General features: G+C 37.8%; 1 protein-coding gene across 1 annotated transcript in view; it reads left to right on the forward strand.

Annotated features, from left to right (window-relative positions):
• The window catches only part of RXFP1 (relaxin family peptide receptor 1), a 37,054-nt gene that overhangs the window by 6,532 nt on the left and 10,443 nt on the right, over positions 1–20,079 (forward strand). Inside the window, exons 3-8 of the mRNA XM_060778781.2 lie at positions 7,031–7,120; positions 9,270–9,375; positions 10,515–10,586; positions 12,816–12,887; positions 13,560–13,631; positions 19,091–19,162. Coding sequence (XP_060634764.2) covers positions 7,031–7,120; positions 9,270–9,375; positions 10,515–10,586; positions 12,816–12,887; positions 13,560–13,631; positions 19,091–19,162 — 484 coding nt within the window. The remainder of the gene's footprint in view (positions 1–7,030; positions 7,121–9,269; positions 9,376–10,514; positions 10,587–12,815; positions 12,888–13,559; positions 13,632–19,090; positions 19,163–20,079) is intronic.

Here is a 20,079-nt window from a genome sequence, read left to right on the forward strand (position 1 = left end):
CAAGGAAACATCAGAAAAGATATATTTCTGATGGTCTTAGGAACCACTTTGGCAGAGAAGGTTGAAGATATCTCTGTCTGTCCTTCTCTTCCTTTTTCGAAACAGATGGTGAATCCTCCCACCAAAAGCCTCTCAGCCAAGGAGAGGGCTGTTTCTGAGACTCCAAGCAGGGAAGGTAGAGCAGGTGTGCTCAGCGCATAGCAATGTGGTGCACATGTGTGGGCGAGGGAGAGTGTGCGAGTCTGGGGGGAGGCCCATGCCAGCGAGTACCTTCAAGACATGGGGGATCTGTGTGGGAAGTTTGGCCCAATCCTATTGTTAGTGGGGTTCAGAATGCTCTTTGATTATAGGTGAACTATAAATCCCAGCAACCACAACTCCCCAATGTCAAGATCTAGTCTATTTTCCCCAAACTCCATCTGTGTTCACATTTGGGCATACCAAGTATTCGTGCCAAGTTTGGTCTGGATCTATAATTGTTTCTCCACAGTGCTCTCTAGATGTAAACTACAACTCCAAAACTCAAGGACAATGTGCATCAAACCCTTCCAGTATTTTCTGTTGGTCATGGGAGTTCTGTGTGCCACATTTGGTTCAATTCCATCAGCAGTGGAGTTCAGAATGCTCTTTGATTGTAGGTTAACTACCAATCCCAGCAAGTACAACTCCCAAATGACAAAATCAATCCCCCCATCCCCGCAACACCACAAGTATTCATATGTGGACATATCGGGTATTTGTGCCAAATTTGGTCCAGTGAATGAAAATACATCCTTCAGATACTTACTTACTTACATTAGATACTTATATTACAATTCATAACAGTAGCAAAATTACAGTTATGAAGTAGCAGCAAAAATAATTTTATGGTTGGGGGTCACCACAACATGAGGAACTGTATTAAGGGGTCATGGCATTAGAAAGGTTGAGAAACACTGATCTAATGGATGTTGACCATAGAGTTACACTGGAGGACCTAGAGCTACCTAGAGAGTCCATATTAAAGCCACAAATAATTTACTATTATTATTTATTTTCCACTTTTTCTCTCTGAAAAAGAGACTCAAATAAACAATTAAAATCCTTAAAACCAATTTAAAACCTTTTCATAACTAAAACCACAGACGTGATCTTGAAAATCTCCTTCTTTAAAAGCCTCCCTGAATAAAAAAAAGTTTGAGCGTGATACCAGAAGATTAGCAGGGAAGGGGCCATTCTGGCTTCCCTGGGCAGAGAGTTCCAGAGTCGAGAGGTAGCCACTGAGAAGACACACTCTCTTGTCCCCACCAGCCGAGTTTGAGATGGAGGTGGAACAGAGAGAAGGGCATCTCCTGAAGATCTCAGGGCCCTGGTAGGTTTATCCAAGAGATGCTCTCAGCCAAACAGCCTGGACTTGAGCCAACTAGGGCTTTAAAGGCCATAACCAGCACTCTGAATTGGGTCCAGAAACAAACTAGCAGCCCATGGAGTTGCTGCAACAGGGGAGTTGTTCACTCCCTGTAGCCAGCCCCAGATGAAGCAACCTGGCTTCATCTCTTTGGACCAGCTGAAATTTCTGAACAATCTTTGAAGGCAGCCCTATGTAGAGTGCATGACAGTAATCTAAATGATATGTAATTAAGGACCTCATCCGAGGCAGGGTTCCCCCAGTTTCTACACAGTTTTTAAACAGTTTATGGATGGAGCCCATTATATAACACAAAACTACTTCTGCTGGTCGGGTCACCTATGCGATTCCATCTGGAAACTGTTTCAAAAGTGTGTAGAAACAGAAGATTATGGAATTGGGGAGGAATCATCTTAAGAGCTCCTGATTTGTGCGGAAACAGCTGAAAGTGCTTAATTAAATGTGTGATGGGATCTGTTAGATTCACACATGTTAAATTGCTTTAGTGTTGTTGAAGAGTGGGTTTTCCTGTGGGCAATCTCCAAATAAATTGCACATAATTCTACTTTACTTATTGCACAGCACTATTGGCCAAACGCTTGGTCCCGGAGCCATGTTTTACCTGCTTCCTGAAGGTCAGGAGGGAGAGGGCCGATCTTATTTCACTGGGGAGGGAGTTCCATAGCCAAGGGGCCACCACTGGGAAGGCCCTGTCTCTCATCCCCACCAACCACACCTGTGAAGGAGGTGAGACCGAAAGCAGAACCTCCCCAGACGATCTTAATCTCCAAGATGTTTCAGAGAGGAAGATATGTTTGGACAGCTATATCTAAGCAACAGCTTGGAGAAAATGGCAGTGTTTCAATAGTATCAAAGCCTGATTAAGGATGTAATATAAAGAGGATTTTGTAAGAGAATAATCTAAAGTCTTGGAATTAAAGTAGAATGCTATGAATTTGAGTATATTAATACAACTTCACTGCATGTTTCAGTAGTTTCAGACTGCTCATCCTATCTGCTGTGTACTGAAAGTACTGAGAATATCCATTACAAATGCCATAAGGTTATAAAAATTTATAGCCTTATTTTTTTGTGACTCATACTTATTGATGTGATAGGAATAGTAAATTATGAACACAGAAAGTCTTTCTCTAGATAGGAAAATGAACATGAGATGTCCTTACCTCAGAGCTTGGTAAAGCTGTTTTTGTTTTCAAACTGTGGCTCCCAGAATTGTCCAGTCAGGAAGAACATTAGTCCAAATGCCTGCAGTTCATACCTCTCTGATCTAGGAATTTTGAACTAGAAAAGATGAACAGAAGCATTTAAGGTCTGGGTGCATTCTCAAGAATGGTTGGTTGTCCCATGTCAATGGGATAATGAGTTCACTTTGAATTTTAGTCTGAGACTTTAGAAAAGTTGTTAAAGATGCCAAAGCAATTTTGAAATAGAGCTCAGCATCTTGGATAGCTGTCTTAAAATTTAAAGTAAAATTTTGAATAGATTTACTGATCCACAGACATGGAATCCAGTAGCACGACAAGGCATTTGCTCAAGGTCACCCAGTGGGTTTTCATTACCAAGTGCAGATTTGAGCCCTGATTTCCCAGTATCTGAGTGCAACAACCACTACATCAAACCACTATACTACACCGCCTGTCAAGTTAACAACTGGAATATAAAAAAACAACCCAGTCCCTGTGGTTTTTCACATCACTGTCTCAGTCTTCACCCCCAATTAATGTCACCCATCTGCTCCAAAATTTAAAAGGCTCGCGCCAGTGCACTCAATAACAGAAGCACCAGGGAAAGTTCACTGGTGGCCCAAACTCTCCAAAAACACTCTTGATGATTAGACCCCTGGCTACTATCCCAGTTTTATTATATTATAACCCAACAGAATTGCCTCTTGGCAGTTGTTCTTGGCAAAATAACAAATTCTTGCTCTTGAATTATTGTGTTATCAAAGAACATAGTAGAAAAAGTCAAATACAAATTGCTTCCCCTAGGGCAACATGTCCAGACTTTCCACTATAGATAAAGTTTTGTGTCTAACAAATATTAAACTCATGGATGAATACTAAACATCTTGAGGTTTTTTTGGCTTGGCCTCTCTCTTGAATCTTTTTGATTTTCTGTTATTTTCTTGATTTTTTTTTATTTAGGGGACTTACTGGGAGTTTAGAAAATGTGGAACGGGTGGGTGGGGTGCATGCTGTGTTTAGGGGCTTGGAGAGTCACCCTTTTAGCTTCTTTTTTTCCTCCCCTCCTCTTCTTCAGAAAATATACTTCTAAAAGATAACAATAATAATAATCCTAGCAAACAAAAAGAAAAGCCTCATTCTCAGAAAACTACTACCATCTAGTTACCTCTCCTCTAGAGTATAAAGTAGAAATAGTTCAAGCAAGCATTACACCCAAAAGGGAGAGGCACCATTCCAGGCAGGCCCTGGAGAGTGATTTTAAAAGGAAACACAGAGTAGGATAGCTCCAGGTCAATCGCTCTTCCTTCCCTGGGAAGTGGGAAGACTTCCTAAAATGACTTGGAAAGCTGCATGCAGGGAGAGAGTGCGTACACCTTTGGCCCCTGTCTCCTTGAGCCTTAAACCTGCTTTCCTCTACAGACAGAAGGGAAAGGATTGCAGAAAGAGTGGTATCTTAACTTTGATGCTTTTAATCCAGGCCTTAATGAAGGATATAAGGACAAAAAATGGCTAAAATAATGGGGAGGGGAGCCTGGGAAGCCCCTCCTTCCATAATGGGACAGATAGAAAACAAATATTTTGGCTTCCCAGATCAAAAACAGATTTCTGTTCTCCCAAATTTGGGAGGCTCCCGAAAAAAAGATCAGGACCCCAACTGAAATCTACGGCACCGAAATGGATTGCGGTTCACCCAGATTGCACAAGTATATAATTTAGGTCTGATTTCTTTTAGAATCCATGTATTTGCAGAAATTTTCTCAAGCTCCAAATCTAAAATGTGTCGCTTTTCTTCCTATCAGCCTTTTTGATTGTTCGTTTTTTACAACCATATGTTAAAATGAGGAACATAATGACACAGGCCACCCTAACTTTACATTTCAGTGATATAACTTTAAATTTTCAGATCTTCTTCCCCTCCAAGCCCTAGTCTACTTTTGAATTTTTGACTGCAGTCACCACCCTGATTAAGATCAAGTGGGATCAATTGGAATTTAAATAGTCCCTTGCATTTTTCTCATTTGTCTTTCCTCATATCTATGTACTAGTGCCTTTTGCTTCTTTCTTATCCATTGAGATTATCTCCCTTCTTCAAAAGATTAGTTCTTTCTGTTATCTCTGTCTGAGAAGAGAGCAGTCATGTGGCTCCAACACAAATAATACCTACAATCTTAGCTCTGCATATCATAAGTAGCAGTGCTCACATAATGCCTTTTATCTATCTCTTTTCTTACCAATTGTAAATTTTCTAGGAAAGGCAATGTAAGTTTTCCACTTTATCTTATCAGAGAATCAGGACTCCATCTTCTACCATAAGCTCATGTTTCCAACTATTAGCCACATAACATAAATACAAAATATTACTACAATTTTTCAGACTCTGGCTTTTAAAATCATTTTGTTTTCCTTGTTTTAAAGAACATCTTGTTCCTTTTTTTGTAGTTTTATTATGCATTATTTTGTGGTTCTCAGTGGACAACAAAGCAATTCTAAATAATCTTGAAAATAAATGTAATAAAACATGTAAAAGAAGGTGTGCCAGTTCCCCTCTTCAAAATAATTAATACAACATGTCCCATCTCAAGATTTATCCTGTTTCAGGGGGGGAAATCTCAATGTGATAAAAAATTTTCATTTGGATCCAAAAAAAAAATAAATAGCTGACTTTAGAGGTCTGATAGCTCCCATATAATGGTAGTGGAAAACGTATTCAAGTGCAGTCAGTAATACATTTGGAATTGTGATATAACACAAGAAGTGTATTGTATGACCAAAATAAAACAATACTGCATATAAAACCAGTGCCCCACCCTTTTTGGAAAAATATTTATGAAATGTTTTGCCCAAACAAAAGACCAGTTCTGGAACTGGGATAATGGACTATGTAATGAGCTTCTGGAACTGCCATAACGGACTATGTAATGATCTTCTGGAACTGGGATAATGGACTATGTGATTAGCTTCTGCTCAGTTGGAAAAAGCTCTTCCCTAGACAGAAAAGAGTTTCTAATAGCAGTAGGATATTCCTAGATCAAGGGCAGTAGTTGGCCAGCATTGCAGCCAATTAAATAATTTAGGAAGAAATAACATTTTGAGCACCTGAGTTGCTACTGCCCTCTGAAATCAGAAGCCCAGCATGATCATTATTCACTTTTGGCAGTACTGAGAGAACATTTTTTAATTTAATCAATGTATGATCGTATCCATCATCTGCACATCAGATATAATGAAGACCATAATGATTTATGGATCCAATATGCATTTCCTCAGTGATTGAGTTCTCTCCTCTAATGCATTAGCAAAAATGCACTTATGTCTGGGTATTTCTTGATATTCCTAGCAAAGAAATTAAAAGTGTTCCTATTATGATCTTGACTGCGATTGGCTTATCAATAAAATGAGGAGACAAAAAAGAGGAAGAGTAGTGAGCGCACAAGAACACCTATAGTTGTCCTATTGATTAGTGTAGAGACACTGTGTATATCTGCTCAGAATTAAGCCCTATTGATTTCTATGGAACGTACCCCAGGTATATTTTGGTATAAGACTGAAGCCTTTAAAATTCATATCCAGTATGAAAAGTAGCAGTTTCTTCAATCAGATTTATGTGGAAGGCAGATTCAGTCCTAAATCTGTAAGATTGTAGAATGCCGAAAAGGAGTCCTTTAACTCATGATATTGTCCTTGTCAGGGAAGCATGCAAGAGCTGCAGCCTTGTGTGTGCCATAATGAATAATTTGAATATAAGTTTTATAAAATACAGAGAATGAAAGTGGTAGATTAGAGAAAGAAAATCATACAAATATGATACATGAGAATGGAGTGTGTTGCTCCTGTATTAGGCATGTGCCTTTCTGTTTGTACCCTCACCACCCACCTTGATATAGAGACGCACTGCAATTGTTACTATCAGAACTGTGTTTTTAATGTCTGTCTGATAGTCAAATTGCTCCAGAAACCCTGTTCCTTTGTGTAATTGCATTTCATTCCTGTGCAATTGTTCTTTGGAACTGCCCTGGATTATGGCTGAAGATGGCATGGATCTCATGTATTCAAAATGTGGAATATGGCTTAATTGTGCAGGCAAGTGTATGGATTGGGAAAACAAATTCTAATGGTTTGCATTTCTACCTGAAATAAGTCTTTGGAAAATACTTTAGATTACGGCAGAGATACTTCAGAACAATACATCATTATTAGGAAATCAATTTCTCCCGCAGGTATTTGGAGGATTGTAGCTAAACTGAGAGAGTAGCAAGGTCTAAGAGGGTGGCAGATGATAGATATCTAAGTCCCTGCTGATCAAGAGGTTTGAGGTCTTCAATCTCATGAAGCTCGTTTCTATTAACTGCTGATTAAGGTGAACAATTGGGTTTAACCTTTAGAGTGCATTTTTAAAGATGAAAAAACAATCACTTGATCACTTTAAAAATTTTAATAGGTGATAACACTGGATGGCCCCAGCAACTGGATGTCATTTACAAGAAAAAGCTATTGGAATATGCGTTGGAAGAGGAAATTGAAGAGTGCTGTAAGTAGTGAGAGTGAATGTTTATGTATGTGTGGAGGAAGGAGGTGCAAGCTTCAAATTGTAAAAGCTAAAACCATTAAACCCTGGAACATTGCCCTATTAGTGTGAAAGAGAATGAAGTTTCAAAAGAAATGGCAATTCATTTTTAGAAAACTGGGATAGATATACCTTGATAAACAAGATAACTCAAAATGTATTGAAACAGCTTCCTCGGATAAAAAATGAACTTCTGTGAAGAAATAAATGTAATCATAAATGTTTTTGAATAAGAGCCAATTGTCACTCTTTCTCAAGATACAAGGTTTATATACACTGCACAGTTATATTTAGTATTATTATTATCTTCCTCCTTCCTTCCTTCCTTCCTTCCTTCCTTTCATCTTCCCTAGCCCTGGACCTAGTGTAGCTTGCAAAAGTTGAAACAGCATTAAAGGTTTACATCATATAAACGTTAAAATAAAATTAGTCTATCAATAGAATTAAAACTTTCAGTTTGAAATCACTATAATAAACAATACTTCTTCCAAGGGAATCCTAGGAATTATTGCTTAGTGAAACTACAAAGAACAAGATCACCAAAGATGAAACCATGGCAGTTAAAATTGTATCAAACTGCTGTATCTTGTGGTATGTGGCAGCAACCGACTTCTCTGAAGTTGGGAACGAGTGCTTCCTCATAAGGTGTCTCATGGCAGTCCTTTAAATCTGGGAAGATGGAACCATATTTATGTTTATATTGATGCACTAGCTGTACCCGCCACACGTTGCTATGGCCAACCTTCCCTCCCTCTTTCCCTCCTTCTTTCTTTCTCTCCTTTCTTTGCTTTTTTTCTTTCCTTCCCTCCTTCCTTCCTTCCTTCCTTCCCTTCCTCCCCCTCCCCCCCCGTTTTCTTTCTCCCCTTTCTTCCTTCTCTACCTACTCTTGGACTGCAACTCCCAGCAGTCCTCTTGATCAATCTATCTACCTACCTATCGATCACTATGTAATCTATCTATCTGGAAGATTGCTGAGAGTTGCAGTCCAGTAATACGATATTGGAAATATACAGGAATTGGGATTCTCTCAAAGAAATCCAAGGAGAAGAAAGCTCGCAGCTCGGAAGCAATGCATTTGGATCATCCTCTTCTCCTAAAGGGCCCGATGTATCTTTGGATACATCAGGCTTCCCAGAAGCCTGAATGAGACACAGAACGATAGAAGGCAAGAACAGAGGTTTATTCTCTCTGACCATAGAGGATGTCAGCTGAGAAAGCACGCCAAAGAACTGACACACTGCACATATTTATTACATTTGACAGCTTTTCAGGATTCCTCCACTAGCTCCTGATTGGTCCAGATGTGGTCAGCTAGGATATGCTCAGTGGTTGGTTCAGGATTTCCTCTGACATTATCAGTGGGAATTTGGTGGGAATTTTAATAAAAGTGTAATTAGGGTATTTTGAAGTGTTCGGCTGTTTATTGAGCTGCCCAAGAGAGAGGTGTGATAGGAGAGGATGAAATATGGCAACTGGCATGATGGGTTTAATGGTCTGGATCTGGTAAACACAAAGGAGTTAATCAAAGATAAACAATGGGTGCTTTAGGTAGATAGCCATTTCAATGTGTGTCAAAAGAATGGTTCTTGCTTAGGGCATAGGGGAGGAAAACATTCCCAGATCATATCAGGTGAAAACAGGAAAAGTATCCCGGGCTCTGACACAAGTTCATTATATGTTCCTCTCCTATCCCCCAGTTCATTGTGAGAGAAGTATGGTAATTTGAGAAATGGTTTCCTGAGATCCAGGATGTGTTAGACAACATTTCAAAGATAATTCATGAATGTGTTAATACAGGACAAAGCCACACACATGAACTGTATGTTCCAATGGAGCTGCATTTCACAATTCATGTAATTCATAGAATTCATAATTTAGGGTCCAATTTCTCAAAAACACTGCAGCTGAGGGATTACTGTTACAATGGTCTTTTTTGGCAGGATTGTCTCCCACTAAAGACCTAGAAGTTCAAATATGCATATGTGGGTGTAAGAGGTGTAATATATTACACAATCGTTATGTGCATAACCTTATTTCTCTTCTTTCTACATTTGTCTCTACTATCCTTCTTCCCTCATAAATCCGCCTTAACCATGACATTTTATTTTCCTAGTGATTGATCCTGTGCCGACAGAATGTTTGTGTCATGGCTTAGAGCTAGACTGTAGTGGTGCCAGTTTGGATTCCGTTCCTTTGGTTTCTTCGAATATAACACTGATGTAAGTAGAAAAAGACATTTCACTGACTATATTAGGTGAACTGCTTTAGACCTGAGAGCGTAATTATTATACACAAGACTACCCCCAGGAACCATATAAAATCTGGAGCTCCTCATTAAGCCATTTTTCTTGTGACCTGATGGCACATAGAAAATCATTTGAATCCAAAGTTATAAAGGTCAGTTTGCAAGAAATTACAAGTAGGAAAACATTTTCAGCTGAATAGAAATGGCCTTTTTCTGTTGAGATTAAAACATTAAGGACCTCTTCACATGGCCAGCGGTAGCGCTCCTCTTCACCATGAGGTGTAGGGAATCTGGTGACCCACACCTGACGTCATGTTCCCTCACTGTGCATCGCCCACCAGGAGGGCAATCACATGGAGGAAAGTGTGGGACGTACATGGTGTGCATGGCTCTCCCCTTACATTTGGCACCATGGGAACCCTCCCATGTTGCCTGGACGGCAACACACTTGTCCCACCCTTCTGCACCCACAGAATCAGCATGACATCGTGTGAACGGAGCCAGTTGCCGAATCTAGGCCTGTCTGATGGGTCGGAAGAGTCACAAGGCTTATTTCATGTGGAAATATGCAATTAAAAGTACTCATAACATTTTTGTTTTCAGTGTAAATAAGGATTCAAGCTGTAGTTGTCTATTGTGTACTTTATGTTTCTTCTTTCACAAGAAACTAATTTTAATTTTTTATGCTGTATAGGATTTGTAATACAGGATGTACTACAGTACTGTTCCAGTCATGAAAGTACAGTTGTCTCGCACAGAACAATTAAGAGATTTTTTAAAAACAACAAAAAAAAAAAACCCACTATACTGAGTACCTCATCCAAATTGTTTGTAGTACTGGAAGGCCCTCTAGGGTTTATGATGGTTCAGTACAGAAAAGATTACTCAGCTTTAGGAACTTATGAAAGTAACAAAAAGTTCCAAAAACGGAATGGTGATAACTATGTTTTAGTCACTGGATAACTCAGAAAGCTACTAATTCATACACCCTAGAATTGAAAAGTTGACATTCTTCAATATAATTTCTACTTTTCTTACACAACTTTCTGGGAAAGGAGAAGCAGTTATAGCAGTGTATACTCTCATCCATTAACACTATTGTTTTAATTGCAGATCTCTACAAATGAATCTACTGACAAAACTGGTTGCCAATGGCTTCAAAATATATCAGGATCTAAAATACCTGTAAGACATTGTTTTAACTTCAAATATTCTATTACAAATATCAACCATGAAACCTATTGTTTTGTGATGTAGTGACTAAAGGTGAGCTCCCAGTTTATATTTCTCATGTGATAATTGGGACTATGGCTTGAAAATCTGAGTTTCTGACTTGCCCCAGTCATAGTTCTTGATTTTTGCTAAAAAGTTTTATGGCAGTTAAGAGGCATTCACTCTATTGGGTGTTTGCCATTTGCTGAACCAACTCTGTGAACTTACTCCGAGGTTGCAAATTGTGTCTTCTAATATGGGAGCAATTTAATTGTGATGTTTGTAGTCTATGATGTGAGATCAAGAAGAAGCACTGTGTACTGACTGGTGTTGCAATGGCCACAGCATTATTGTTTATTCCTCACAATGTTTGCATAACACTGAACATGTGTCTTCAATGGGTCAATAAGACCCTTGTCTTCTAGATCCTGCAGTCTGATCTAGTATTACTTCCAGTTCCCATTTTCTGCTGGTTTTTTGGTTGGAAGATGTCTATGCACAAGGTTTTGGTGACTTTTGGACAGTTTGAAAATAGACAATTGTCAAGAAATCTGGAAAAAAAGTGTCGCTGGGGGGGGGGGGGGATTTTTCCAACCAATTTTTTTTTCAGGTTAAAAAAAAAACCTGGTTTACTCATGAATTTGAACTGGTAGGACTGGTTAACCAAATCCCCATGCTAAGTCTATGAGAAGCAAAATTTAAACAAGTCCCTTCAGAACTGTAAGCAATTTATTCACACTGTCATTACTTTCAGAAATAGCTGATATAGTTGAAGCAACCAAGTTGGCCCACTCATACCTGGCAGGCAAAGCCTAAGAGAGGGGGATGTGAAGACCCTCATGAAGGAGACCAGACTTGGTGGGGGCGGTTGACAGGGGTGGAGCTGCAGGCTATTTAAGGCTTCTCTGCCTTCCTGCTGTGCTCTTTGCTTCAGCGTGAGGTAGGAGGCAGGTTCCTAATAGGAATTAGGCCTTTCCATCTTTGTTCCACCCCTCCCCTTTTCCAGATAGTAGAGTTCCCATTGTTATGCCTATATATAGGTCATTTTCAACTGAAAAAGCACAATCGGGCAAGAAACACTGACTTGTCCACTGAAGTTTATCAGTGGAGACTGATTTCTGTCAAAGTGTATTGACACAGTTTTCAAGTGTTTCCAACAGACGTTGTGGTATTCTTTTGTAACTATAAATTACCAATTAATAGTCATTTTCAGTTATTTTAAGACTTGAAACTTTGTAACTAAAATAGAAAATTGATTTAATTAAATCTATATAAAAATATAGAATAAACCATACTATTTAAAGTATTTTGTGCTATGGATCTACTTTTAATGTTTCGCTTTTTAAAAAAAGTTTCTACCCCCCCCCCCCCCAATGTTTTTTCTGGATATGGCCCTGATTCAGTGAAAATAACATCAACACCCAAATGCCTTCCCAATGCATTAAGAAGTAATATAAATATAAGTATTGTTAGAAGGAAGATACAACCTAGTCATGACTGATTCCTTTCCAGGCTTATTAGCTGGCAGCACACTTTTGCCATCACAACATAATGAGCACTGAAACTCTATGTAGGCATCACCAAGGACAATGCTGAAATCCTAAGCGGAGACCCTTATTTCTAGCTTGGAAATTAACTAGTATGGAACAATTTCTCCCTCTGCTCTGTTCCATATCCAGAATGCTACCTAATTGGCCTGCAGGAGTGAGACCTATGTCAGTTCAGTTCATTACCGGCCATGCAAGAAGAAGGACTTATTTGCTTCCTGTCTCCCACAACAAATGCAGCAATGAGCTCCAACCCAAAGCTTGCTGCAAAAAACAAACAAAAAAAACCCCTACAAACATTCCAGGGAGGTTGCTAAATTAGAAATAAATTTAATTTAGGTACTGTATTTACAGTTATATTTCATCCAATAATCTCACACGTGTATGAAATTATTGGTTGGACAAAAAATAAATAAGATAGTGTGAATTGTCTTGACCCTTCCAACCCTTTGTTTTCCCCACTGTTTGGTATTAATATTGACTTATGGTCACTTTAGGGTCACCATAAGTCAGAAACAACTTGAAGGCACACAGTAATGATGACACTTTACATAATGCCTGAGAAAATGAATTAAAGTGGAGACGTATATATTGCAGACATGTGTTTATGCCGTATAAAGATTTTTTTTAATAGTGATTGTCATTTAATTTGCAGGTTTCTCCAAAACAATAACATAAGCACCGTATCGGGACAGGCTTTCAGGGGACTCTACAATCTGACAAAGCTGTAGGTATTGCCTCTGCAGTTTAGCACAATAACAATCCACACATTAACAAATAATTTTAGAAAGCACGTCAGGATTTCACTGTCACATTCTATCTGCTAGGCTTGGGCAATCCATGGTTCTAAATGGTTCTAAAGTACTTACAAAACTAAAGTTCTGGTGGTGAAAATTTCAGAACTCTAACAAAACTTTCAAAATTTAATTATTATTTCATTATTGGTGATTTTAATGACAGAACCAATTAGGAACTGCCATTTATTATGAAATTTTGAGAGTTTTGTTAGAGTTCTGAAATTTTCACCACCAGAACTTTAGTTTTGTAAGTACTTTAGAACCATTTAGAACCATGGATTGCCCAAGCCTACTATCTGCCTTTCTTAATAAAATTCTCAAAATCACCCAATTAGTGATGACTTTGACACAAAGTAGGTGTTGAGTGAGAAACTGTAGTATACTGCTAAAGAATTGTATGTTTACAAATTCAGTGGGATAAATGCTAAGAACATTTGGCATAGCTATGAGAAATTCAATTCTATCACAGGAGTCCAAATACCACTCTGAATAACTTACTGAAAGGATTAAGCACAAAAGCAACAATAAGAATGAATAATGAATAACAAGGAGTAGCTCAGCAATGGGTATTAACCACTGTGCTGTCTTTGATCTTATTTCAGATATCTCAGTCACAATAAGATAACCTATTTGAAGCCCTATGTCTTTGAAGATCTACATAAGCTTGAATGGCTGTACGTATTATCTTTCTATTAGATTAATGCTGCAATCCCAAATAAATATAATTGGGGAATAAGTGATTCAAAGGAAATAACCTCTGAGTAATCATATTTACTCTTAAACATGAAACTGCATGTGTATTCCTTCAAATCTGATATCAAATCTGAGCTCCTTCAAATATCAGGAATATGGGATATCTTTCTCATCACCACTTTCATGTTTTGTTAGACTTCTGTTTCGGGGAACTGAAAATTCACTTGGAAATGAAACCAGAAGTTTTGTTGGAGACTCCTTAATTGTCCTGAAAATGTTGCTGAGTGTCTTTTTTTTATGAAACTACCAGCAGACCCATAGTTGTTGTTGCTGAGTGTCTTTTTTTTATGAAACTACCAGCAGACCCATAGTTGTTGTGTCGTAATGTAAAATAACACAAAAGCCAATGGATTCCCAAAATCGCAAACACAAATCCACTACAAGTCATAGTACATAAATCGCAAAGGTAAAAGTTTTTTGCAGCTTATATAATACAATATTAAACATATAGCCAACTTATATAATACAGCATTGAGCGACATAGAAGGAACAAAAAACTGTTATTTATACAGTGATATTACATCAGTCACAAAAGTAGAGTCTTTCTAGCTATAAAGCAGACTTCTCTTAAGGGCATAAGATCCCTTACTTTCTCTAAATATACTATTGAGTGGAGCTTCCAGTCCCTTGTAAGAGGATATCCACGTAATGTAAAATAAACCACACGTAGTTCACGTTTGATCAGCCCACACACTGGCTTGCCAGAGAAAGAAACATGCCACACAGGTGAACAATAAAGAACAAGTCATTTACTCTTCTTAATTCAGAACAACATATGTACAATGTGATCATTTGCATCAACTCACATAATGTCCTTTTAGGAGAGATTTAAAATGGTCTTTCTTTGTCCATATGGAGAATCTTCCTTTAGCAGCTCATTAAGGAAGAGTACATGTCAAACTCACTCTCTCTCTGCTTGTTATCTCTCTGTGCACTTGCATAGCTCAAGCTCGAACAAAAATGTAACAGTAACCAAAAGTCCCAGGCTCAGCCTGCTCCCTGGGCATTGTCCAACAAATCAGCTTCATGCATCTTGTTTTACAGTGGGCACACATACATTTTCTGATTCCTTGCATGCTCCAACAGTTGTTAGATCAACCTTTTAAAGTCTTTTAAAGGACAAGGACACAATGGACAGTTCAAATCCCCTGATTGGTCATGCAGCCTATGAGTTCTATCTAGTCCATCACTGTTCAATTCATTATCTGCATGTCTGGGAACAGATTACTTTCTCCTGTGTAGCCATGAGCCAAAGGGTGACAGTAAAGGAAGCTGCATATCAGAACATACCTATCATAAATCAACATTACTAGAGGAGGCTTGAAGAAGGTTGCCATTTCCAACATGGACTGTTCAAATGTCTGCATTTGCTTAGTGTGGGCACTTGAAAATAAACTCAATTTTTACAATACTTTAATAACACTCTTTCATAAGAATCCAGTCCTGGGTTGTTGTTGTTATTGTTGTTGTTATTATTATTATTATTATTATTATTATTATTATTATTATTAGAGATGTATCCTCTAGATCATCTCACTGTGGGCATGATGGCAAAGACAAAGTCCTTTTAATTAATCACGTTGTTTAAGATGGCACTAATGAGGGCTCAGGATAACTTATTTCCAAAGAATGAAATGAAGGAATTTAAAATATAATCTCTCCCATGTCTGAGGAAGTGCTTCTGTTACTAACACTTCCACAAGATCTCAGTTTCGCCATTTAAAAATCCCCTTTACACCTTTGGGAAGACGACAATTCTAGATGTGACGACCTGCCTAAGAAAAAATATAAAATGGAAAAGAAACTAATGAATCATAGAGTTGGAAGAGACCACATGGACCATCCAGCCTAACCCCCTGCCAAGAAGTAGGAATCACATTAGAGCACTCCTGACGTATGGCCATCCAGACTCCACCACAGTCCAGGGCAGAGAGTGCCACTGCTGAACATTTCTCAGAGTTAGGAAGTTCTTTCTAATTGTTCAGGTGGAATCTCCTTTCCTGCAGTTTGAAGCCATTGTTCTGCGTCCTAGTCTCCAAGGCAGGAGAAAACAAGGCTGTTCCCTTCTCCCTATGACTTCCTCTCACATATTTATACATAACTATCATGTCTCCTCTCAGCCTTCTCTTCTGCAGGCTAAACATGCCCAGCTCTTTAAACTACTTCTCATAGGGGTTGTTCTCCAGTCTCTTGGTCATTTTACTTGCTTTTTAATGGATACATTCCAGCTTGTCAATGTCTCCCTTCAATTGTGGTGCCCAGAATTGGACACAGTATTCCAGATGTGGTCTGACCAAGGCAGAATAGAGGGGTAGCATGACTTCCCTGGGTCTTGACCACACATTGCAAACTTGGGCCCTCCAGGTGTTTTGGACTTCAACTACCACAATTCCTAACAGCTATGGCCTTTTTAGCTGCGACGTAACATTGTTGGCTCATATTTAACTGGTTGTTCATGAGGACTCAAAGATCTTCATATGTACTGCTATTGAGCCAGGCACCCCCCATTCTGTACCTGAAAATTTGGTGTAACACTAAAAACATTGATTGCACGTTGGTTTTGAGGAGGCCTTCGTTTTGGATGATGGATATTTACTCCCAATTTTGTTTTTTAAAGAAATGAATCTTTTAATTGTTTTTTTTTTATTTATGACATTTATATGCTGCCCTTCTCACCCCGAAGGGGACTCATAGTGGCTTACAAATATATATACATACAATATATTATATTATTAGCATAATACAATGTCAGCATTAAACATTGCTATATTGCACCATAACACTATATCATAATAATATTAGTAATATTATATGTAATAAAATATATAATTATAATATCATATTATTATCATTAGTATTATATTGGATTACATTATAATATTATAAATATATTATAAGAAATGAATCTTAACTAATGCTCAGTCTAGTCAGGGAAAGTAATTGAACTTGTTTGGTCTGCCTTTCACCTTTATGCCACTAACTGGAACTGCTTTTACACTTTTTGAAGAGTTAGGTTAGCTAGAAATCTAGACATCGTTACCATTTTTATCTTAAGAGAAATTCATTTTACTGGTAATCATAATTTAGAAACAAGCGGCAGAGCAGGAGATGTCACCTGTCACTGTTCTGAAGGCAAATTGTTCCTCTGTGCCTTTTCAAATTAAATATTTCCTGGCAGGATGTGTGATGTACGTAAACTTCATAACACTATTCTTTGCAATGACAAAGTGAATCAAGTCACTGCATAAACTGACAAGAAAATTGTTCATGTGACTCCCTATTTTTTTAAAATATTTCAAATCTGTCTAGTTAACAATGTTTCTGTCATCATTTTGAAATAAAAACAGAACTTGTCAATGAGCTTTAAAAACGTTGGGATATTAATAGAGATACTTCTATTGCTTCTCCCTCACCTTTATTCACAAGTCCAATATCACCAACTATCTGCTTCTCCACACTCACACAAGAATTTTTTTAAAAAATAAGATTGCCTCTTACGACAAAAGTATACAAATACTTTCGGTGTGGTCATTCCCATCAGAATCAATGCTGAGATGATATTAAAGTAGAATTGTTATGTACTTTGTGAGTTTTTCTTTAGCATTTAAGAAGCCTGTAGAAATCCCATAGACATGACAATTAATGTCATTTCCTGAAAATTAATATCATGACAATCCACTTCTATACGTTTTAAAATTATTTGTATTAGAAATATTTTCTCAATATCATAAAAAACATAAAGGAAATTGGAGGGTTGTCAAAGGGGGGGGGGTTATAAGGGGATTTGGAGTTAGGACATTGAGAGTTGTGGGGTTAGGGAAGTAAAAAGGAATATGGGGTGGGGGTGGGGAAGAGGATTAATTTAGTTGGCTTCCAGTCTGTCGCACACCAGGGCTGAAAGGGCACTTTTGAACCAGTTTCACCACTCCAGAACTCAGTTTATAAGCAAAGCAGTTTATTGAATGATAAATGTAAACCTTCAGCAAAAATGATAAAAGATCAGAGTCAATATAAAGTATAGTCCCTTAAAAACAGAGCAATTGAAGAACCTTGAAAGCAATAATCCATAAGACCAAGATACATGCAAAATCTTAAAGCTGGAGTCTTTATCAAAACAAAGCAACCCAGGAGATCAAAAGAACTCAGCAACTAAAACAAAATTCCAAAAATCCAAGAGACCAGGAAGCAATCTTGATACTTGACGCATGAGTCCATGAATATAAAACACATAGAAAAACCTCAGGCTCAAAACCATGAATGCCAAACACATGAGAAAACTTGAGAGAGGAAACTTGAAGCATGAAACATGAAATCCAAATGTTGACTCCTCTGAGATACAACAGAATCAGACCTTTATACCTAGGAAACTGTTTTCCCTGATAACTTTCTGCAAGGCCTCTTCTCATTAGCAGGCACTGGGAATGGCATCTCCCTTCACTTTCTTATCTTTGTTGACATATTGCCCTCCTTCTACAGTATCTATCTCAGGAGAAACAGGAAGAACCAGGGGAGACACATCTGCAATTATAACATTCCGATCAGAGAATGACCTTGGTTCCCTTGAGTAGAAGTGGCATTAGGTCTAGAAACCTGTAGTGGCATTAGGTCTAGAAACCTGTAACTCTGGCTATAACTGCAAATACATTGCTGACCTATAATTCCCAGAATCCCTAGCCACGTCAGGTACAGAACCAGGCCCTTGTGAGACCTCAGGTGTTGGCATAATCACTGGTTGAACCACAACACAATTCTTTTGATTGTGCTATTTGATTTGTAGTTCTGGTTTTCTTCTTGCTTCTGTTCTCCTCACCCTTTACACTTCCCTGAGGGAAGTTTCTTCTATGTATTATTCATAATTGTAACCTCATTTTTTTGTTTCATATAACTAATAAATAAAGTCCAATCCGTGACCTTTTTGAAATTTCCCTGCCGATGTGCTAACTGGAAGGTTAATTTGTCTATGCTGATCATTTCCACCATTTTTCTCAGCCATTCCTATAAAGTGAGAATTTCATTTGTTCTCCAGTGTCGAGTGTACACTATTCTGGCTGCTGTTGTCAAATAATTAAATAGAATATCTTTCTTTTTCTCTAATTTTATGTCTATGATGCCTAATAAAATTATTCTAGTTTAATCTGTAATTTTATTTCTAAAATATTCTGAATTGCGCCATGGATTTTTCTCCAAAAGGACTTCGCTTTTTTACAGCTCCACCACATGATTCGCATTTCCAGCAATTTGTGTTCATATCCTTGTAACATTTTGCTAATTTGTCTGGGGTGATATTTTTAAATGGATACAGTTTAAAATTTAGGAAGAAACATGCTAATTTCCAAAAGCGGTCTTTTTTACCTAAGATGTATCTTTTCCTGATTTACAGTATACTTGACAACAATACAGTGAAATGTATCACTCCATTAACATTTTATGGACTGAACTCACTTATTCTCCTGTAAGTATTAAACATTAATTTTGAAAACATCACAATTTGGGGGGTTTTTTTTGGGGGGGGGGTATTTAAAAAACACTTTATATTACTATGATGTGTAATTGTTGTATCACGTGCTATGCATAGGCAATTGAGAATTTCTTAACCAGAAACTGAGAATACATGTTGATTCCTATGATTATAAATATAGATATAGTGTGTCTTCAAGTCACCTGTCTACTTATGGCAATCCTGTGAATTTCGTAGGGTTTTCTTAAGCAAGGAATGCTCAGAAGTGGGTTTATCAGGACCTTCCTGTATAGCTCACAGCAGCTGAAACTCATTGGTAGTCACCAAACCAAGTCCTAACCAGGACTGATCCTGCTTTGTTTCCAAAATCAAATGGGATCTGGTGCCTTTTGGAAATTTTGTTCCATTATTAGCGGTGCTTTAATTAAAAAGTTGACCTTTCTCCCCACTTACATTTTATCTGGTAAAGAAACAAACAGCATATTTAAGTCTCTCTGGCCATTCTTCCAATTTAATGAGATTATAATTAAAGCATATAAAACTAGGGAACAGAATGTGAAGTAACACAATCCAGCTGATTAAGCAATTCAGAGCTTATTCGTAATTGCTCATGCTAGAAATTGGTTATTGTAGTAAAGAATAGTTCCCTATGGATTCTTAACATGCATACAGCAATATGTGCAATTTGTGCTTCATTACTGGGTCCTGGCTACAACAACGTCTTCCTTGTGTTTCTGTTATCTCTATGTTTTCCTGAGCACACACTGATTTTTCTAGTCATATCATTAATTTTGATATGATGGTGTTGCCTATAAAAAGAGGATTCTTTACACAAAATGCTGTAAGATACCCAAAATAATTAGAAATTGTTAGATTTCTAACAAAACAAATTTAAAAGTCTACTGATTTAT

This window comes from Anolis sagrei, chromosome 5 (genome assembly GCF_037176765.1).
Source record: "Anolis sagrei isolate rAnoSag1 chromosome 5, rAnoSag1.mat, whole genome shotgun sequence".
NCBI classification, from domain to species: domain Eukaryota; kingdom Metazoa; phylum Chordata; class Lepidosauria; order Squamata; family Dactyloidae; genus Anolis; species Anolis sagrei.